A 20,030-nucleotide genomic window follows, 5' to 3' on the forward strand; every position below is an offset into this window, starting at 1 on the left:
CTACCTGTCCTACTTACATTACAGGAAAGCTGATCAAGGTAGAGAGCCTTCAGAAATGCCTACAGTTGTAGTTTAGAGTTAGGAACAACCTGATCCCATGAAATATTTATTTCATTAATTTGAATTAATTCAAATAGTAAGAAATATCTGAATTTATTTTAATTCACTTTACAATAGAATTTCACTAATTTAATTTCTTCCAGTAGGAATACCAACTACAAGAAAAGTCCACGCACAATGCTCAAAGAAATATAGAAGCTATTAATGTAAACCAGATCAGCATAGTAGACAACCAAGCAAACAGATTATGAGAGCAATTCCACCACTGAAAGAAATACTGAGTAAATCAGCGTTCATTAGTAACCTGAGGCACACAATGGACAATTTCCGTGCACCTTGTGTGTGCTCAGAAGGCTCATTCGGAGCTCCCTCTACAACCGACACATGCACTTTTCTAATAAAATCAGGAGGAAATCACCAGACTGATTTTCTTCTGAGCCTCCTGCTTCCTTGAGCTACTAGCATTCCATTATGACTATCATGGACCTTGTAATGTAATTCATAAAGACACTTGGCTTACTGTGATTGGAGGAAATCTGTTTCAAAGCCCTCTGATGTCCTAACATGTTTGCATTACAGGATTTAATTTACTGCAGGGGGTGCAGCAGGCAGCATTTTGGGGACCCTCAACCAAACTGGGCTCAAGTTCAACATCCTGACCCAAGCCCCACTCAGAGGCTGCAGCCCTGCCCCATTCCAGGAGTGTTTTCCCATGACTGGTGGCTGGTGTATGTTTTCTTAACATTCTGCTGGTGGATTAATAAAAAACAGAAACACCTTGAGCCCAGACTGCTGTATGTGAAACTCTGCAGGGCCTTTCTTTGTCAAATGCTGTGACTTTCTTAGTTGTGAATAAGAGAAAGGCAGTATAACATTTACTAAGTTACCTTATAAATGATTTCAACAATATGCTCATTAAAATGCAATCCACGTTAGTTTTCTAGGTCAAATTATAGTCAGAGTACACACAGTCCTTCAACTGTCATACACTTTCCAACCCATAGTCAGAAGCAAACACTTTGTCTAAGGCAGTTCATTAGTGGACCAGACACCTAAAGGGACCCAAAGTGTTGCCAGGGGTGAGCTGCAGGTGCGGTGGTAAGAGAGCATTGAGTACGAGTTCAAGGAACATTCTTATACTTAGATGTTGAAAACACTGTCATTTATAGAGACTGCTGTAACTGGGAGGAGATGAGCTATTGTGTAAACCTGTGAGTAGGGCTGGATACTATCAAGAATGCACAAGGTTGGGAGCAGACTATGCATTCTTATTATGTGATCAGAAGTGTATGTGGTCCATCAGCCAAATCTAAGAAGGAACAGGAATAAACTTCCCTAGTTCACCCTCATAAATCAATGTTCTTGAGTGGTTCCGTGTACACCCCTCTTTGTTTGCCTCATACTCTGAGTAAGGAAAGCCATGGAATGAGTACTGTCAAGAAATGTAAATAGCCCTTGAGAGACAAGGTTAGAATTGAGCTACACTTAACCTATCCTGTCATCACTTTTAGATTCCTTCCCTCTCATATACCCCATGCGTCCCTGCCAAGGCAGTGCTTGCAAGGCCCTTCCTTTCCCTGAAATTACATCTGGCCTGACCGGAGAGGTGAGGACACTCTCTTCCTTTCAGGATGTAAACAAATACTACAGCCCTGTGCACTGCACAGTGACACTGATGGATAGGTGCTCTGTGGCAGGGTGCCAGCAGCAGTGCCGAGTGTGATTCATTTCCCCCTGACACAGGGCATGTGTAATGAAGCCTAACACTGGGAGGGACAAGATAAAGGAAGCAAGAGCTATAGATAAACATCTCCCTTGGAGCTGCAGTGGGTAAGAGAGCATTGCCTTGCAGCAGACTGAACAGAGCCAGGAGTTCTGTCTCTTCTCCTTGTTTGCCACAGGCTTCTTCTGTGGTTGTGTTAAAGTCTGGGGGCTTACATTTTCCCAGCTGAAACATCAGTATGGCGTAATGAGATCTTTGGAAAGGAGATGCCACAGAAGGCCCAGTTTCACAGCATCTCATTCCCAGAGCTTATACAGATGGCACAGTGAGATTTTCCTCACAAGCAGGTTGTTGCTCATACACAGCCCGAGGTTAATTTTTCATTGCAATATTTTATGAGTTCCCAAGCTCTCTCTCTTCTTATGACCTGCATTACAGAAAACATGGAGTCCTCACTTTTGTCCATGATATCCCTACAAATTTGTAACCTATGGTGTAACCTGGTGTCTCTGGGCTGAAATGTGATCCAAAAGCTTAGAAGACCTGGATCAATGTTTAGCTAACACTGCAGCCTAAACTTGTGATAAACAAGTGCATTTAGAAAGTGTCAGATATGATCCAACACTAAACTTTTTTAAGGAAACACCAAACAGTGTTTATAAAACCCACTCAGTCATAGAGCTGCATTACTACAACACCAATACTAAAAATATGCATACATTTTAAAAAGTTTAGATGAAAAAAATCAAGAAGTAGAGTTCACTGTATGTAAAAAACAAACCTAATTTATCTTGATATTATATTATATTGATATCTTGCCCAGAATGAAGAGTTGGAAGTGGAACAAATAGCAGCAATGGCCAAAGTGAACAGTAGCTTGCACATATTATTTGAATGTTTAATTACTAACAATTTAGGAGAAATGCAAAGACTTGTGGATTTTACGTTGGTATTTTCTCTTTGAGATTAAGCTGCATTTACCTGTCTGCACTGATCACAGAAGCATAACCACAACTAGTAACAGCAGAACATTCTTTATAATAGTTGCACTATACTTTCTGCCCTCTTACAACCTCCCACTCCAAACACTAAGGATTAATTGCAGTGTACATGTCAAAGTACATAGCACTGGCCAGTGTGTTTGCATGGCAATGGCGATGAATGGAAATGAAATACAAAACAAATGTGTTAGAACTACAGCACATGACTTGTTATTTAGTCACGTAGCATAGTATCTTGTCTTTGGAAGTCAACCAGAACAGCCTTGCTTCCAATAACAGTGCTAAACACACAGAGATGTTTGATGCAGAAATTCCATAGCGTACTCATAAAAGCTGAGAAAGAAGGCATATTTTTGCATTTGGAAAACCCCAATCAGTTTTTATAATTAGCAGTGTTGGCAGGATAATTAAAACTACTGCAATGAAGGGTCAGATAAATGTAGTGTGTAACTATCTGATGCCCTTCACTGCAAAGAATGATTTATCTCTCACCTTGTAAACACGGTATTCCCTGTCTTCCAAAACACATAACTTCTTTAAGTTTACTCCTGTAGAGATGGTATGCACAACTCACCTGAGTTTTTGTCAGGCAGTCGGTTTATTCTCCATACAATGGAATTAAAGGCATGCTCATATTTGGCAGTTCCCAAGGTAACTCTCATGACTGGCTCAGAACCAGACAGACTGGTTGATCCAAAAGTAGCCCCCTTATTCACCTTGGCTTTCAAAGATTTTTCCCCCAGGACACTTTCCCGGCGGAAGTTCTTCACCCACTCATTTGGCACTGGGTAGCGGATCATAACATTTTCACAAGGGACCTGAGTTAAAGGGTCACGATTAGAAGAGAATGCAGTGGACATCATCAGCCAGCTCTGTATCTCCACCTCAGCACCATTGATGCTGGCTGCTGTCCTCAGTGTGAAAGGCAAAGTTTTCTCAGCAAAAACAGTTCTGAATCGCATCAGTTCAAATCGGCAAGCATCCAAGGGGTTAAACAGGATAATACGAGAGTTATTAAACATGTCCTCATCCACACATGAATGGAACCGACAGCTGTATAATTTAATCCACTTTGTGGTAGTAGTGGGCATAATGTCTTGCCTTGCAACTATTTCATTCCCTTTGATTAGGATATCGTTAAGACCCAGTCTGCATTCTGCCAGGCCTGAAAGGAAGCTTAGAACATATATATGCGTCAGCACACTGTGCTGGAGAATCACACTGTCTCCTTTGGCCAAAATGCCATGAAACTCATCCCTGACATCAACAGTAATTTCTTCTTCTTGATAGTTTAGTCCCACTGTGCTCAGATCTGTTGATGAGGCTGGCAGGTTCATCAGCGTGTCTTGCACAGCACTGATGAAGCTTAGGAAGTCCTGATAATCTGTAGTACCAAGCTTGATGATTTGCTCTCTCTCTGCTGTGTGAGCAATGGCTGGTTTAGGCTGATACTTCTTTTTCTCCTTGTAGGTTGTGCGATCCAATCTCACACTGTGTATCCTTCCATTCTCATCATAGTTCTGCAGTTTGCGCTCTGAAATCTCATGATTGATTTCAAGTTTGAATTCACGGAAAGGTTTCTCTAATCCTTTCTCATAAAAAAGCTGAATATATCCACTGTCAGTCAGCTTCACGTATATTGGTCCCCAGTGCCTGGATGACATAATATTCTTCTTCTCTGGGATTCTGAGCATCATTGGCCATCCATCCTTTGGCTGAGATGGTGCCAGGTTAAATAAAGTGGCATCTGGATCATATGGCATTGTTGGGTCATCATCGGGCAAGGTAGGGCTGCTCACATAATCTGGGTCTCCAATCTGGAGTTGCTTCAGCTGCTCCACAGCATCTACATGAGTTACACTTTTGTTTGCCTCTTGGAAACTGATGGAATCGGGTTCATGATGGAGAATAATGAGGGAGTCTCTTTGGCTTTTGCCTGGAACACTGGAGACAGAAGAGCTTTTGGAACGCCTGTCTCGCTCCTCAAAGAATGAGCTGAATGGATTGATGGGTGAGGGTTGGACATCTCGAAGAGACTCATCCAAGAAGGGATTAGTAGCACTCCATGGTGGTGTTTCAAGAGAAGGCAACTTAGTTAAAGAAGAGAGATCCAGTTTTTGAATTTTGGAGAGGTCACCCAATGTGCTTTTGGGACGTTCTCGTTTCTTAAATGATGCAGTGAGGTTAAAGTTAACATCTGGAGCCTGTGTTTCTGGAGGTGAGGTGTCTATTTTCAAAGGAGAAAGATTCTGTGGTGAACAACTGATTTCATTGTCATCAAAAGTCACCCAGCTGGGAAAGCGAACTGTGGTTGGTGCAGCAGAACGGCCATTCATGGAGGTGTTGTTCAGCTGCCAGTTGACAGCCTCCATATCTACCTCTTCATCTTCTTGGAAAGATGAGGAACTGTCTTTAAAAAAAAAAAAAAAAAAGAGGGGAGGGGAGGAAATTTCAGCTAATTATTCTGAAATTATCTAGTTCTCTGCACTAAAAGAAAAGCGCTGTCTGCACAGTAGCATGCAGTGTGAGAAAGATAGAAGAAACTTGGATAATATTCTGTAGAATATGGCAAGAATTAATAAAGAAATAGATTCACTTTTAAATAGGCAGTTGAACACAGAAAAGGAAAGCAGGAAGAAGTACAGAAGGAATGATAATAGTGATTGTACCTCTTTGCTCTCATTCCAACACAATGACCTAAGAAAAAAAGGCACCATTTAAGGTGCCTAGGTGGCATTTTTACCCTAGATGTTTTCAGAAGATGTGCTCTGTAGCTTACACAGTGGGAAATTGTCTGCCAGTCCAGAGATGTCTCTGACAATCTTGTGGAGAATCTATAGTCTAGGAATGTACATTTGGATAAAGAAAAATGTAGTTTTGGCTTGCATTATGGGAGCTGTCCTCAAACCTCTGCCAGAACAAGACTCCCTTGATCACTCTCCTTGTCTCAGACTCTGCCAAAACATTTCCCCAGAAGCCAGCATTGTACTGTGCTATTTCAATCCCAGCTCTTTCTGGAGGAGATAGATGCAGCAGTAATAAGGTGTTCCCCAAAATGAGCATCACTTTTTCAGCATGCAGAGATTACAGGGTTTTCTTCCTGTTTTCTTTCCACTGTGCTGATGAATGAAAGTATTAAATCAAAATCTGTGGTTGCACCACAGGTTTGCCCTGCATATCATACAGAAGGGCAAGCATTTGTGCCTTTTACTTCTGATAAATATATAGATCATGTTTTACACAACACGCAGTTTTTCAGCAAAAACAGAAAAGTGACTGCAAAATGTAGCACTTCACTTTGGCTGTACATCTCTGATGTGAACTTATTTTACAATAACAACAAAAGCAAAATATTTAAGTCCATATTCAAACTGCTATCAGTTACCAAGATAGATGAGCTTGATTCTCATTCTGCATAAACTATAATAGACAGTCTGAATTTTCATTTCAGCTCAATTTAGAGTATGAAATAAGGAATATTCATCTCAGCCAAAGTCCTGACATTAGCTTGTTATAATGCTTTGAATTATTTGATTTTCTGCGCCTCTCATCCCAGATGTATCAAGATCACCCAACTCTTTGATCTAATCATAAAACGCCTTATGTAAGTTCTACAGGTTATTGTAATTGAGAATTTTATATAAAGTGGAATAAAATCAAATTATTTTTCAAGCCACTGCAATAATAAAGTAATATCAAGAAAAAGCATCTTTTACAGACTACTCATTCATTAGAAAGTGTTCCACTTCTTGGAAAAGAAGTTTCACTACCTCAGTTTCTCAGATTTTCATCTCTAGCCTGTCCTTTCACTTCTACCATTGCACAAAGTCTGACCGTAGTTCCAGCTACTGGTTGCACCACTGGGTATAGCAATGCGTCCCCTTATACATTAGTTTTGCCACCAGACTACAAATAGATCTGTGGATTAAAAAAACAAACAAACAAACAGATTATCATCCACAACCACACCCTTAACAAACAATTTAAAAAAAGAAAACAAAACACCACGACAAACCTGATCCTCAAGTCCATACTGACACCTTCTGTACTGTCTCATGTTTTCCCAGTATTTTGGTCAGTAAGCATGTAATTCCCAGAACAAAGCAAAAGCAGTGGAAGGATGTAATAAGAAACTCTGTTTTTATGGTATTTCTGGAAAAACATTATTCATTCCTTCTAGGACTTCCAATAGTCCTGTGATGAGAACATCAGTTTCTCAAGAACACAACTCTTCTCTGCTTGGAGTTATAATTATTTCTTTTCCTGTATTTTAGCTTTTGAATTGCAGAAACCAAGCATAACTCCAAAAATGAAGTATTAACATTTATAGCAAATTTTAGAGAGGAAGATGAGCCAAATTCCTTTAGAGTTTGTATAAAACCCAGACAGAATTCACCCTACAGATTTTCTTTCTAAACTAAAGACATTTTATAAAATAAACTATTTTCTTTTGTGTGTGTGCGTTTGTTTTAACTGAGATACTTAGAAATACCACTGAAGCATTAAATATAGTTTTGTAAATGTAAGCATTTGTCTAACTTTATTCTATAGAAAAAACAATAAACCATTATTTGAATTGATACAAGAAAGTATCAGATTTGGAAAAAGAAATAACCTTTCTTCCTCAAAGTAAATTCAAAAGTACATTCTTCTCTTGCCAAAGTACCAAATGGTGAATTCACAAATACTTGAATATTACAAAGCTAGTTCTAGAAAGACAGTTTTTCTGTCTTCTGAAAGACAGTGAGAGTACCACTAATAGCAGGGAGGATAAAAATAACAGTATGATAATGCAGCTAAGTATTCAAAGAAGTTTTCTGAGAACTAGATGAAACAGTGTGTATATCTCAAGAGAAATACTGTAACTTCTGTGGAAAGAAAAATATCTCATGGTGAAAAATCCAGATGTCAGATAGCTCAGACAATAACTTGAAGTTTTTTCTCATCTTTGCTTTTGGTAAGATCTTCAACATAGATGATAATGTCTAAAATGTAAGTGTCCTTCAACTTGGAAAGACCCTATAGTTCTGGGAGAGGTCATTTAAGAAAACAAATCCTCAGATGAACAGCTAAGCTTATTGGTTTACTACTTTGTTTCCATAAGTGTTTTTAAAATTCCTTCCTAGAAAATAAAATCAAGAAGATGACTTGATGAACAGTCTTACACCCACAGAGTGGCTCCTGACTGAGAAGGATTCAATCTGAATTAAAAAAAAAAAAAGGGAGGAAGTGATCAACATGGAGGACATGTTTTTCCCTTCTTGATTGACCATCGTTTCTTTCCTAAGCAAATGACTTTGATAAGTGTTTATTTGGCTGAATTAAAACATTTTCAATTTGTCTGCCCTGTCAGATTCTAATCTGAAAGGTTTCTCCAGCCCATCTACACAACACAGCAGGATGTTTATCAGGAAGGAAAAGAGGACAGTAGCTCTATGTCCTTTCCCTGTATGAATCTACTATACAGCTCTGCTCTCATTCTCTCACCTAAGTAGTGTCTCCAGCTAGCACTAGTGTACCTTACTACATGCACGTGTGTACATCATTACCAAGCCATTAAATTACATGGAAATATATAATTCCTGGTGAACAACAAAATGCCTTGTAGAATTGTACCATTTTTTTTTCCATCCAAAGGCCTCTTAATGTTTTGTTGGCTTTACAAATGTTCAGCAGCAAAATGCTCAATTATTTCTATATGATAAACTGAAAAACTGTACTATGATATAATAGATATAGAACATTTGGTATATAACCCACTGAAAGGAAAGAAGGCTCTGGTCCTCTTTATTGTTCTATCTTTTCATTTTTCCATTTAATCTCTTTTGGCCCAAATGACCATGCAGTATCACCTAACTTATGCCCAAAGGGAAGGCACACATCCAGCTGTTAAAGGACGTTGATATCCCGCAAACTGTTTATGATAGAAACAGTGTCCCACAAGCAGAAAGATTTGAAGGTGTAGCAGATCTATTGAAAAGAAAGCTGGATAAAATTACTATGTTAAAAAATACACCTGAGCAAAAGCCCGGATTTTTAAATCACTGAGTACTTGTCTATTTTCTCTTGATAGTAACTAGCTTGGAACAAATCTAAATAATCTAAATAAAGATTCTGTCACTAATGCCAAACTTTATCTGAAGTGATTATGCTTATTTCACAAAGAACACGGTGTAAGTGTGCAAATATTACATAAGCTGGACAGAAACCTATAAACTTGTTCATTAAATACTTCTGCTCTTTCACTGCGCTTGTGAAGAGTTTCAGGTTTGCTACATGCTATGAAAGCTGGCTTCTGCAAGCTTTCCTGTTTGTCACAGCTCTGTTAATGGTGGAAAATCACACATTGCTGCAGACATCAGTCTAAATTATTCTAACGATTTTGCTGAACAAGACTACAGCAAAAAAGTACCATGGAATTTATCTATAAAAGTCTGCAGCTCGAAGAACCACAGCTGTCTTGCCAATGAGAAGTTAATGTTTATTTGCACAGAGAACGGCCCTGAGAGGATAACAGTTATTACCTCCATATGCTTCCCGTGTAGCTTTACTACCAATCAGTATTGGTAGCATTTAGAGGGTACTTGGAAATACTCTCTACCAACCTGCAGGACATTTTCTTTCCATGAGATTCAGAACAGATTTTGGAGACAGAAGAAGAGGCAATTGTCTCTTCTCAAGTTAGGGCAATGAGGGGCAGAAAGCCCCGAACCCTTTGAGCACAAACATCCAGCAGGCTGGAAGGTACAAGAGCTACAAAAGTGATGCCTCCTATTTTATTATGCTGGCCAATAATCTGGTTCTCCATTTTGCTGAACTGTCAGTTAAGAAGTAACGTTTTTAACTTCATGATTTACAGCACAACTACGAGGTATTTCAGAATAATAATCACCAGCTACGTAACTTGCAGGCACAAAGTACAGTCACTGACCTTTTCTTGCTGTGGTTCCCCTTCTTGTTCCTACTCCTCCCACTTAAAAGGCTTCTCAGATTATGTTGAATGGATTCATCATTGAATTTTCACCATGTTTTGTCACATCCTATTGAGACATCTGTTTGAACTTGGGTATCTAAATATAGGCTATGTAAATAGGTGATTCAACCTAGTGTAGTTCTGTCCCAAATCTGCAGTAATTCTAATACAAAATACTGAAGAGCTTGTACCCAGCAGTGGGTTAATGACTATTTAAATATGATTCCCATTGCTTGGCTAACTGCTGCAAATTCATCACAAGTCCCAAAATAAGTTTAATCATTAAAAGAAGTTTAATTATCTGAAATTTCAAAGACATTATACCATAGAGATTCCAGTACTATTTAAAACACAACTAATTTCATCTATGCTCAATTAATTTAGCTCTATGAATCTCTAATCTTTATGAGAATCGCAAGTTTTCATTTGTAAGCCATTGTGCAGACACTATATTGAAGAAGAAATAGAAGCAAATTCTGTCTAGCTGTGATAGGCTGAGACTGCAGCAGACCTAATATTGCAAGCAAGTTGTCGAAAAGAACTGTCTTCCATACTCCATCCTAAGGGACTCTAGAAGTCAGCGTAGTTTTTGCAAACTTTATTGATGTTTTGACATTTTCTTATTATTCTACACCTATAGAAAAACTTATCTGTGGGAGGTAAAACTACCATATTTCAGGCATTAGTTCCTACTGTGCTTCCTTGCTTTCAATTATTTGCCCTGTGTCTCCTTCACTGATGCTGACTCTTGCAACTGGAGAGGGAAGATCTTCCCAGCAACTGAGCCTGACGTAACTATGAGGTGTACAGGTACCAGATTAAAGCCCAGTGGAACAGTGGTAGCTGTAGCTGGAAGTTTCACTGCAACCAGCTACGTATGTTACTAATTGAGGGCCTTTTTTATTGCAGTTGTTTTCCTTTCCTCTTTGTCTTTACTCAATTGAAGAAATTAATTGAGCCTGGAATTCAATCAATTCAAGTGACAGAGTCCTTTCACTATGCCTTGAGTAAAGAAAATGCTCAAGATAACAAAATGAATTTACAACTTAGAATATCACTGCATGATTCAATTTAAAAATATTCACTATTTAATTTGCATTATATTTACTGAGTAGTTAAACATTTCAGATGTGGTATGAAATAACTGAAACAGTATTTCAGCAACTCAAAATCTACATAGGTAGCTCCCCTTTTCCTTGTAGAGATGTCTGCTATGTTACCTGTTCTCAGCTATCTCTGCAGCTTTGTACAAGTTTCATTCACATCCTGCAGCCTGTAGGTAATCAGAATGGACCTGTCTAGCCTTGAAACAAAATCAAATATGTAAAATATCTAGTGCACAAAACTGGTATATTAGGTATTTACAGCAGATGTATCTACAGTTAGAAAACGTATTTTCCAAAATACTGTTCAGGTTTTAGTCTGAAAACACTTAGAATTTGTACACTGTTAGAAAGAATTACAGGGAAAAATGAAATCAGTGTCTATCTGGAAATCACCTAAACAATGTTGCAAAGATAACTCATATCATTTTGAAATAAAAGTGCCTGTGTGCCTGAGGCCACAGCAAGCGAGACAGGTGGAGTCTCCAATCAATACATTTATCACTTCAACAGCAAATTCCAAATTAGACATAGATCACAGAACCAGTGATAAAGGCTTTGCTGAAGTCTTTTCCTCATCTACCAGGCATGTGACTCAATCACAGAATCAGGTTGCTCATGGAGGACCTGCCTTTCATGGACCCAGGCTGGCTAAGCCTGATCCCCTGGTTGTCCCGCACACGCTGTGTGAGCTCCCTTAAGATAATCTGCAAGTCACAGAAGAGTTAGTCAGTGTTTTGAGGAAATTGATAGAGCTTCCTGTCAGGTAGGAATCATGTGATGACCTTTTAATGTTTGGGGCTAGTTTCTCAAACTGGGGTTCATGTGAAATGTTCTGAGATACTGTGTGAAACACTTAGAAACACAGAAACTTTTTAAAGTGAAACACTTAAATATTAATCCTGATCTTAAAGATATACTGGTATTTCCTTAAACAAGGTACCAGGTCAATTTCTTCCTACAGCAGAATAAAGAAGTAGCTAAAAATACTAACTATAAGCATTTACATTAACAATAAGAGTATTTACTAATGTAGATTTTTATTAACTTAAACTTTTGGGATTCATTAGAGGACGAACCTGAAGGGGAAAGACAAAGGTGGTAGAAGGGTCTAACACTTTCAAGAAATAAAATAAATAGTGTACGCTGTTTTTCTGCCTTGGTGCATGAACTGAATTTATTTCAAGCCAGCATCTAACTTCCCAGAATGTTTTTCCTTGTTTTCCATTGTTCTCTGCCTCCTTAAGCAAAAATCACACAGACAACTGCATTTAAAGAAGTGCTCTCCAAAAGATTTAAAATCTTTACATAAAATTGATGACTATTGGCTATCTCAAACTAGATAGCAAAAATAAAGTATTTTAAAATTTTAACTTTCAAGGGAGAACAAAACTTTTCTAGAGATAATAGGAGACATTATGTACTCCACAAAAAAGCATTACTTATCCCTTGAAAGCAGTTTCCTTTGTGTTTTGTTTGTTTGTTTTTAAAGTAAAGAAGGCTACCTTGAAGACAGAAAGTAGGGTTATTCTCTTATATGTGAAACGATGGCAGGGAATGATCCCAAAAATTTTTACAGAAAGAGAGGCTTTAACATTTAAATCCTTCTGAGAGACACAGATCTAGAAAACACATTAATTTCCTTTAGCTCAGTTCATGTGTTTCCATTAGCTGACCAGAAGGTGGTACATTAAGACTAATGTAACTTGAAGTCTTTAAGATTTTTGCAAGATTTGGGAAAGACATGATGCCTATTCAAAGAGCTCACAGTATACATGTGGCATAAGGCTATTGGTGTATAACCGGGAATCATGTGAGCCAAGCTGTGATCAGATCTCAGGTAAGTGGTGGAGAAAACATTTTGGGAAAAAAAGCAAAAAAAAAAAAAAAAGCTTGTTTTTTCATAGAAGTTATTTCCATTAGACCAACACAATACACTCATAAAGCAAACATCTTAGTAACTAAGCATACATGCATGATTCATAAACTACCACAAAGCAACTTCATATCCACCCTTGAAGACACAGCATAGATATGACACATATTTTTACCACCATGTCATCTAACTTCACTCTCAGCAAGGTGTGCTCTGTTCAGAGGATACTGAGACTATGACTACACACCAGCCTTAGCCATTATTACTACCATTGGAATACTTAAGCTCCCAATTTGGCTAATATGTATGAGAAGGCATAGAACAGAGCTGGGAAATACAAAGCCAAACCTGTTCCAGCAGACAGGTCAATATGAGAATGTCAAGTTATTTGGATAAGAATGAATTCCTCTATGCCATCTTTCATCCAAAAGGTGTAAAAAAGAAATGAGAACAGAGGAAGAGATACTCATTACATTTTTTAAAAGCAGTTCATATCAAAGTATGTTAGCTATGATAAGTGACGACAGTTTGCCTCTGAATGTACTTTGGACTTTTCATCTATCCAGAGGTCTACTTCCCTCTCTGAGTTTAACCTCAGCAGCACATGAGAATATACGTCAGTAGTACAACTGCTGTTGAGATGAGATGGTAGAGCTCACAGAGAGATACTCCAACAAATTCAAGAAAGGGAAATGTTTCTAGTAGCCCAAGTACGTTAGTTCTTGGGATAATGTTTCAGGAAGTTTGTGGCATTTGGTAAGCTGAACAAATCTAAAGCCAGCACTAAAATTGCAAAGACAGTCCCACTCCATTTCGGAGGAGTCAACAGCTGTGTGCACTCTTTTGTAAAGAGCAGCTACATAAGTATTTCATATGCAGACAATAAGGTATGTCAATCTGTCATAGTTTAATAAGCAATATGTAATGGACTAGAAACAAGCCGCAGACATTTGCAAACCTTCTTTGGTTTCATTCTCAATGCTTGAGATAGTACCATGTGGGATAAGCTTGACATTTGCAGTGGCAGTCTTCAAGCAGAAATTTGGCAGATAGTGAATCCTCACAGAGCTTGGGGTCCCACTAAGCAACATAACCTCTGACTGCAAAGCAACACATTGTGCTCTTATTCATAGAGTCCAAAAAGCAGCTGTACTATTGTAAAAGCATAGGTGGCTGCCTCTGTTAAATAAACACAAGAAATGTTTCCATACACATAGGAAAACTGTAGTCAAGAGACTACTATGTGCATTGGATATCTGAAACAGTTTTACCAGTTTAGAAACTGTACTGGTAGCAGTCGCACAAAGTAACACCAGTTGAGGACAATTTGGTTGTCAGTGTGAAATAGCTGCCTGATCTCTGATTTCTAGCTAGGCAGTTTCTGCATCACTGAAGCCAACAGCATCCCAACAATCTGCCCCAGCTTGTACTGGTTCTGTACCAAAAAAAGTCACAGGATGTCAAATACGTGGCTGCTCAATTCACTAGTTACAAAAACGAACAGTGCTGTTTATATCTGCATGTAATTTTGGAGGAGGCAGGATAAGGTAAATCAGGGAGAAAAGGGACGTGTTTTGCCTAATGACTGGTATAAAAAGATGTAAAAGTAAAACTTAGAGTGAAATACAAAGATTTAAATCTCTTTACTGCAGGGGAAAAAATAAAGGGAAAAAGAAGAGAAAACAGACATTTGTATTTTACATCTTCACATAGTATAATTGCCCAACTCTTCTGGCTCCCCCCAATGCTTAAAAATAGTAGCACTAACTTCCTGATTCCTGCCCCCAAGGCATTTCCCAGGATCAAGTTTTATATCATATCAAGTCAGCAGCTCAAATTCTGTCTGCCAGATTTGTCTGCATATCTCAAGTTATCTGGGCAAGAGGTAAACCCATATTTATACACCACTGGTACCCTGAGCAATATCAAAATGATTTACAAGATACGCCATTTCTGTTCCTTACAAAAGAAATAAAGAACAACAAAACACAAAGACTTGTTTCTAATTTCTGATGCAAGTCTCCATGTAAACTTAAACTTCAGCTGCATGTTTTAATAGTTTAGTTACCTGATTAACTGTGAAGACAGACTTGTTCCATAAATGGTGGTCCCATTAAGCAGCATGACTGCTGGCTGCAGAGCAACACACTCTGGTCTCATCCATATCCATAGACAACACAGCTGAAGCTATGTCTAAGAGCTGAAGTTATCAGTGCTCCACTTCTTCCTGAAGCTGATGCTAGCATTTCTTCCCCTTGTAACTTGTTATGTAAACATTTTTTGTTTTGTTTTGTTTTGAAGTGCAGGGAAAGACACGTAACTGATGGTAGCCAGTTCTGCCAGTCCTTCCTGACTGAGAGCTCCAGGCTGCAGTGAAGCATTATGAATTAACAAGTGAGGTTCTCAATGCTAAGGTGAAAGGTGCTATAACAAAGTCATACGTAGGTAAATATATATATGCATTTAATTCATAGAGGGATTTTTGACACTTAACAGAAAAGACTGAAGGAGACTAGCTGGAAATATCGACATAGGTGTTACTGAGGATGAATCTATCAGAGTCACACCTCTATCCTCAACCAATGATGATAACTACAGGTGCTTGAGAAGCAGCATGTTGCAAAGGAGACGATATAGTAATGGACTGCGAAAGGCCTAAGTGTTAATCTGAACAATATGACTGTCCGAGTGACATTCAAGTAAGAAATCCATGTCCTGTGTTCTGCAAGTTTTCTCTCTGTAGTTAAGTAAAAATACTGGTATAATGGAAAGTGTTAATAGCTATTGTCAAGTGTTGATGAATAGATCATAAATCACATTCAAGTTTGTGAGCTTTCTAGGCATCTTGCAGGATAAATGAAATATGCAAGACAGCTCTTTTAGGGAATGAAATAACTGGAAACAGTAGAAGGTGTGGTCCTTGGCTGAGTAAAATTTAACTCGTGCTTGCCAAGACATTTCTTTATGCACTGGCTGCTTGCAAGTATGAGAGCAAAGAGAAAGGTGAAGAAACTGCAGTAAATATATGGCTATGAAATCAAAGACTGGATGCTGAAGTACAGGACTGTCTGTGAACTGAAAGGAGAAATGCCAGGAATTTGCTTCCTACTTTTTTCTTCCTCTAGGCTGAGAAGCAGAGCACTATCCACAGTATTTACAAGAAAGAAGCATTCCACCAAAAATACGGGAGGTAAGCCAAAACAGCCTCTATTACCAACCAGCAATACTCTGTCTCCTGAGATCTCAGCACGACAGTACTACTATTTTGAAAGTGGAAGAGTATATGCACAGTTCTGTCTGCCAAGATTGACCTAGTATTAACTGGGGAAAAACTGATCCTAGTTAGAAAGAATATCTTCTATTGGGTTTTGATTCTGATAGTTTGGAAACTATCATATGAATTAGTGATTTAAAACATAGTCATTTTTAAATGCATCTGCCTTGAAAAATGTTGGAATGCTAAAAATTATTATCTGGGAGAGATGTTATTATACAGAAACATAATACTTAAAACATCCCTATAATTACGTTAGAAAAAAAACCCACCAAACTATTCCATGTCTCATTTTTCTTCAAGTAGGCAGCAAGGAGTAGGACAAAGAAAGACCAGAGACACTGAGATGAAGTGGTAAAAGGGTGGGAGAAATTTGGATAAGGAGATTTGGGAGCTTTTGCAAGTCTGTGAGGTGAACATGGGACTGCTCCTCATCCTGTGGCTGTAAGGGTATAAAGACATGTTACATGCTCTTCTAAACTGTGGTACTGAAAGACCTAAATATTTGCTGAGGGACAAATTGGGAAGACTAATCTATGGTCTACAGGGCTTGATCCCAAAGAAGAAAAGTTTCCATTGAAAATATAGAGAAAAACCCTTAGGCTTCCAAACAGCACAGAGATTTTGCTCTATCTCAAAGATGCTGCAGTGCACTTTTTATCAGTGCAAGCTTATTTCAGACAAAAACCCCAGCTTCTCTTTTAGAATTTTTATTAAGCTCTGGCTGAAGTAGTTGCAGGGCTGGCAAGGTGCTGCATAGCTCATTTTCACCTCTTGAGGTGTGTTTTGGATACATGCTGAGCAAAAATTTTTAATGGTGACAGGATAAAAGAAGAAATATTCCCATTTGTAATAACCTAGCATTATCCTCCTACAAAGTGACTCCTCTCAGTTTTTGTCCATCCATAAAAACTACAGTGGTGTCAGAAGGGCTGTCATGGAAACTGTTTTCAACAGCATGGCTGCATCAGCAACCACAGCTCACAGTGGCCCTGCCAGACCAACTCCACAACCACACTGAGACAATAGCAGCCAACTGCTGAAACAAATGTAGCAAATCCAGCTTCACACAGGCATGACAGAAGGATTCCCCAGAATGATAGAAGAGACAGAAAATTTGTCAGTGTGTTCATCTAAATGAATTTCAGTTAACTGCTCTTGCTATCAGGAAGGACTCCGTTTTTGAGTTCTATTATCATTATGCAATACCATCAGCCCTTCAGCTCCAACCCCAAGGCAACTGATGAGAGTTGATGACTCTGGGGCTATTGTGAGGGAAAGGATGTTTTTATGATGTACTGTTCAGACTGGTGAGGCCATTCCCCTCATTCACACTCATCTATTCCAGGTCTGTGACTCCTTTAGCACAGCCTTTTCCTTCAGGCCAGGCTCCCACCATAAAGCCCCAGCTGTTGCAGCTATTCACAATTACAGGAAATGAAGAGAACCAAATACTGGGCTGTTATCTTTTTTTATGTCATCTGAAGTCATATTTTTCCCTTTTGCCTGTGTGTATAGAGCCACCACAGAACACAGGATTACTTAGGGTCAGTCCATAGAAGTAGCCAAAGAAGTTAAGCAACAAACCTTTCCCAGAAGAGAAATGTCTGGGCCTTGCTGCTAAATGAAAGCGTCTGACCAAAAGAGAAACATGCATGCAGAAAAGAAAGAAATGACCCATAACGCTACTGCCCTGCTCTGTGGTGAGAAGTGAAAAGCAAACCCAAGCTTCCTTTTTCTTTGCATTAATTTTAACTTTACATTTCTTCCCTCCAGGCATCTTCCCTCCAAGCTACTACTCTTTCCATTGGTATCACACAGACTACACAGGACACAAATTCCCTTATGCTGGTCCTACACAACTTACCAGCTGGGCTGATTTCTTTTCCTGCTGTTAGGACTCAGCTCCCACTACCACCATGCAGCCTCAGCTGTGCATCCTCTTTCTCACCCAAATGAAACTCTGCATTCTTTTGATGGGGTGCAGAGGGAAAGAAAATATGGAAGAGACCTAGTAAGCCTTCAGGATAAGGTCAGTATGAAATGGACAAGGTGATGAGAAACATTACCACCTTTATCAGGCAGTCTCTCCAAGCTTGCGTAGCTTTGGTGGCAGCTGAGAGACCAAGAGTTGAGCACAGAATGTGATTGATGGAAAGGAAAACAAAAGGGGCCCCATAGCTGCTGTGCCCTGTAAACAAAGCACAGCTTTCTGAGTCCATTTAAGATTTTGCAGGATTGCCCTGGAAGGTCTGAGATCTTCCAGAAGGAAAGAGCAGTGATCAGAGAAACGAGGAGTGTGGGATAACAAAATGATAAGAGAACTTTGACTACTAAGCATGAAAAGAAAGGTACATTGTAAAACAAAAAGTAATTAGTAATTTATTCCTATAAAAGGATCAAATAGACATTCGAATGGCAACACTGGCAATGGACAGCAAACATTTAATAGATAATCAAAGCACCCTAAAGAAGTGTTTTATTGTGCTTTGGCACTGACAGGTGCAGAAGAGGAGTTGCCTGAAAAGAGCAACACTGCTATGGATAAGAACAACTGCCTCAGTTCACTAGTGAGTTTATTTCCCAAGAAATAAACAGCACTGCCAGGGAAAATAGGATTTTTCTTCATGAAGATAGTATTGCAGAATTGTTTTAGTACAAGGAAATGAGGAATGGGGGCTTCCTTTATCCCACTGGCTTACTTAGGTATGGTGGGAGTTAAGTGTCAAGACAGAGGTCACTTGGAAACGTACCCTCAGCTGACTTCTCCTAGGTTAAGAAGTTTCAAAAATATATGTTCTGGGCTCAGGGAAATGGTGCAATCTCCTCAGTGTTGTACTTCCTCAGGGACTGTAGGTCACCGGTTCATGCTATGCATCCAGACCACACCAACATCAAACAGTGGAAACAAAAAAGGCACATCCTGAAGACCAGGAGATACACCTTGTGAAAGGATCTGAATTTAACCTCTCACATGACATGGTATTTCTTAAAGGATTTGTTAAGGAACACAAGTCTGACCACTGAAAATCCTGAAGGAGAACTCTGCTCTTGTCATGGCTTAACGAAAGTATGTTTATGCATGAGACAGGGAAAGAGGTTGTGCTAGAAGGGAGCATGTTTACTTGAACCAGAATTTTAGTGCTTAGAAATGCTGACAGCTTGGAAGATTAAATCCTGTGTTTACTAACTCAGCAGTATCCTTTCCACTAAATTTCCCCATCATCTGTGCACCACAATATAAGCAGCAGCTTCTTAGAAAACAAGGTATCTGCTTGGCAAGTGGCTAAACCTGTGGCTGAGAGCTGAGCTGGATAGAAATGTAACTGTGTCTTCGCATCAAGGTCATCAATGACTTCGGTTGTAAGAATAGTATTCCCTTGAAACAGACCAAACACCAGCTCTTTTACCATAGAATCTGCAGCTGTCAGATGGCAGCAGCCTGACCTCGTGGGGCCACACTGCACTTCATGGCCCTGTGGGCAAGCCAGACTCCCTGTAAATCTTTCTGAGGGATCAGGAAGCAATTACCAAATCCCAGCAAAACCTAATTATGCCCCTTCTCCTCCATCATGAACTATCATTTAGGAGAAGTCGGAATTATTATTCTCCTCTCTCTCTCCCCTACAGTTAAAACACAAATTATGGGATTTTTTTTTTTTCCTTTCAACTTTTAGTCCTGTTCAGTCCTCTCTTTGTGCCGGGCCTTTTGTCCTAGAGAAGGGGTAGCCTGGCTGGGAGCTGTGGGAAGACAACATCAGGCAGACAATGCTGCTGTCTGCAGAGCAGACATTGGTGAATGGCATAGCGATGGGCAGACAGAAGAATTTCGACCTGTTGCTATAGCAGCGGGGTGAGAGTGGAGGCAGTGCACCCAGGCTTGTGGCAGGGCCACCACTGCCCCAGCGGCCCACAAGCAATGCACTGAGGTTAATGAGGGGAAGAGATGTTAACCCCTGTGTGTCCTTCACCCACTAAAGGGGCAAGGCAGGATTTGGTAAGCAGGGTCTCCTCTGGATG

General features: G+C 39.3%; 1 protein-coding gene across 3 annotated transcripts in view; it reads right to left on the reverse strand.

Annotated features, from left to right (window-relative positions):
* The window catches only part of STON2 (stonin 2), a 70,743-nt gene that overhangs the window by 6,917 nt on the left and 43,796 nt on the right, over positions 1–20,030 (reverse strand). For all 3 annotated transcript variants that reach the window (XM_042814868.1, XM_042814865.1, XM_042814866.1), the window contains exon 5: positions 3,359–5,194. In XM_042814868.1, coding sequence (XP_042670802.1) covers positions 3,359–5,194 — 1,836 coding nt within the window. The remainder of the gene's footprint in view (positions 1–3,358; positions 5,195–20,030) is intronic.

Source organism: Centrocercus urophasianus, unplaced genomic scaffold (assembly GCF_019232065.1).
Source record: "Centrocercus urophasianus isolate 14NV4802_14NV808 unplaced genomic scaffold, USGS_Curo_1.0 seq_14, whole genome shotgun sequence".
Lineage (NCBI taxonomy): Eukaryota > Metazoa > Chordata > Aves > Galliformes > Phasianidae > Centrocercus > Centrocercus urophasianus.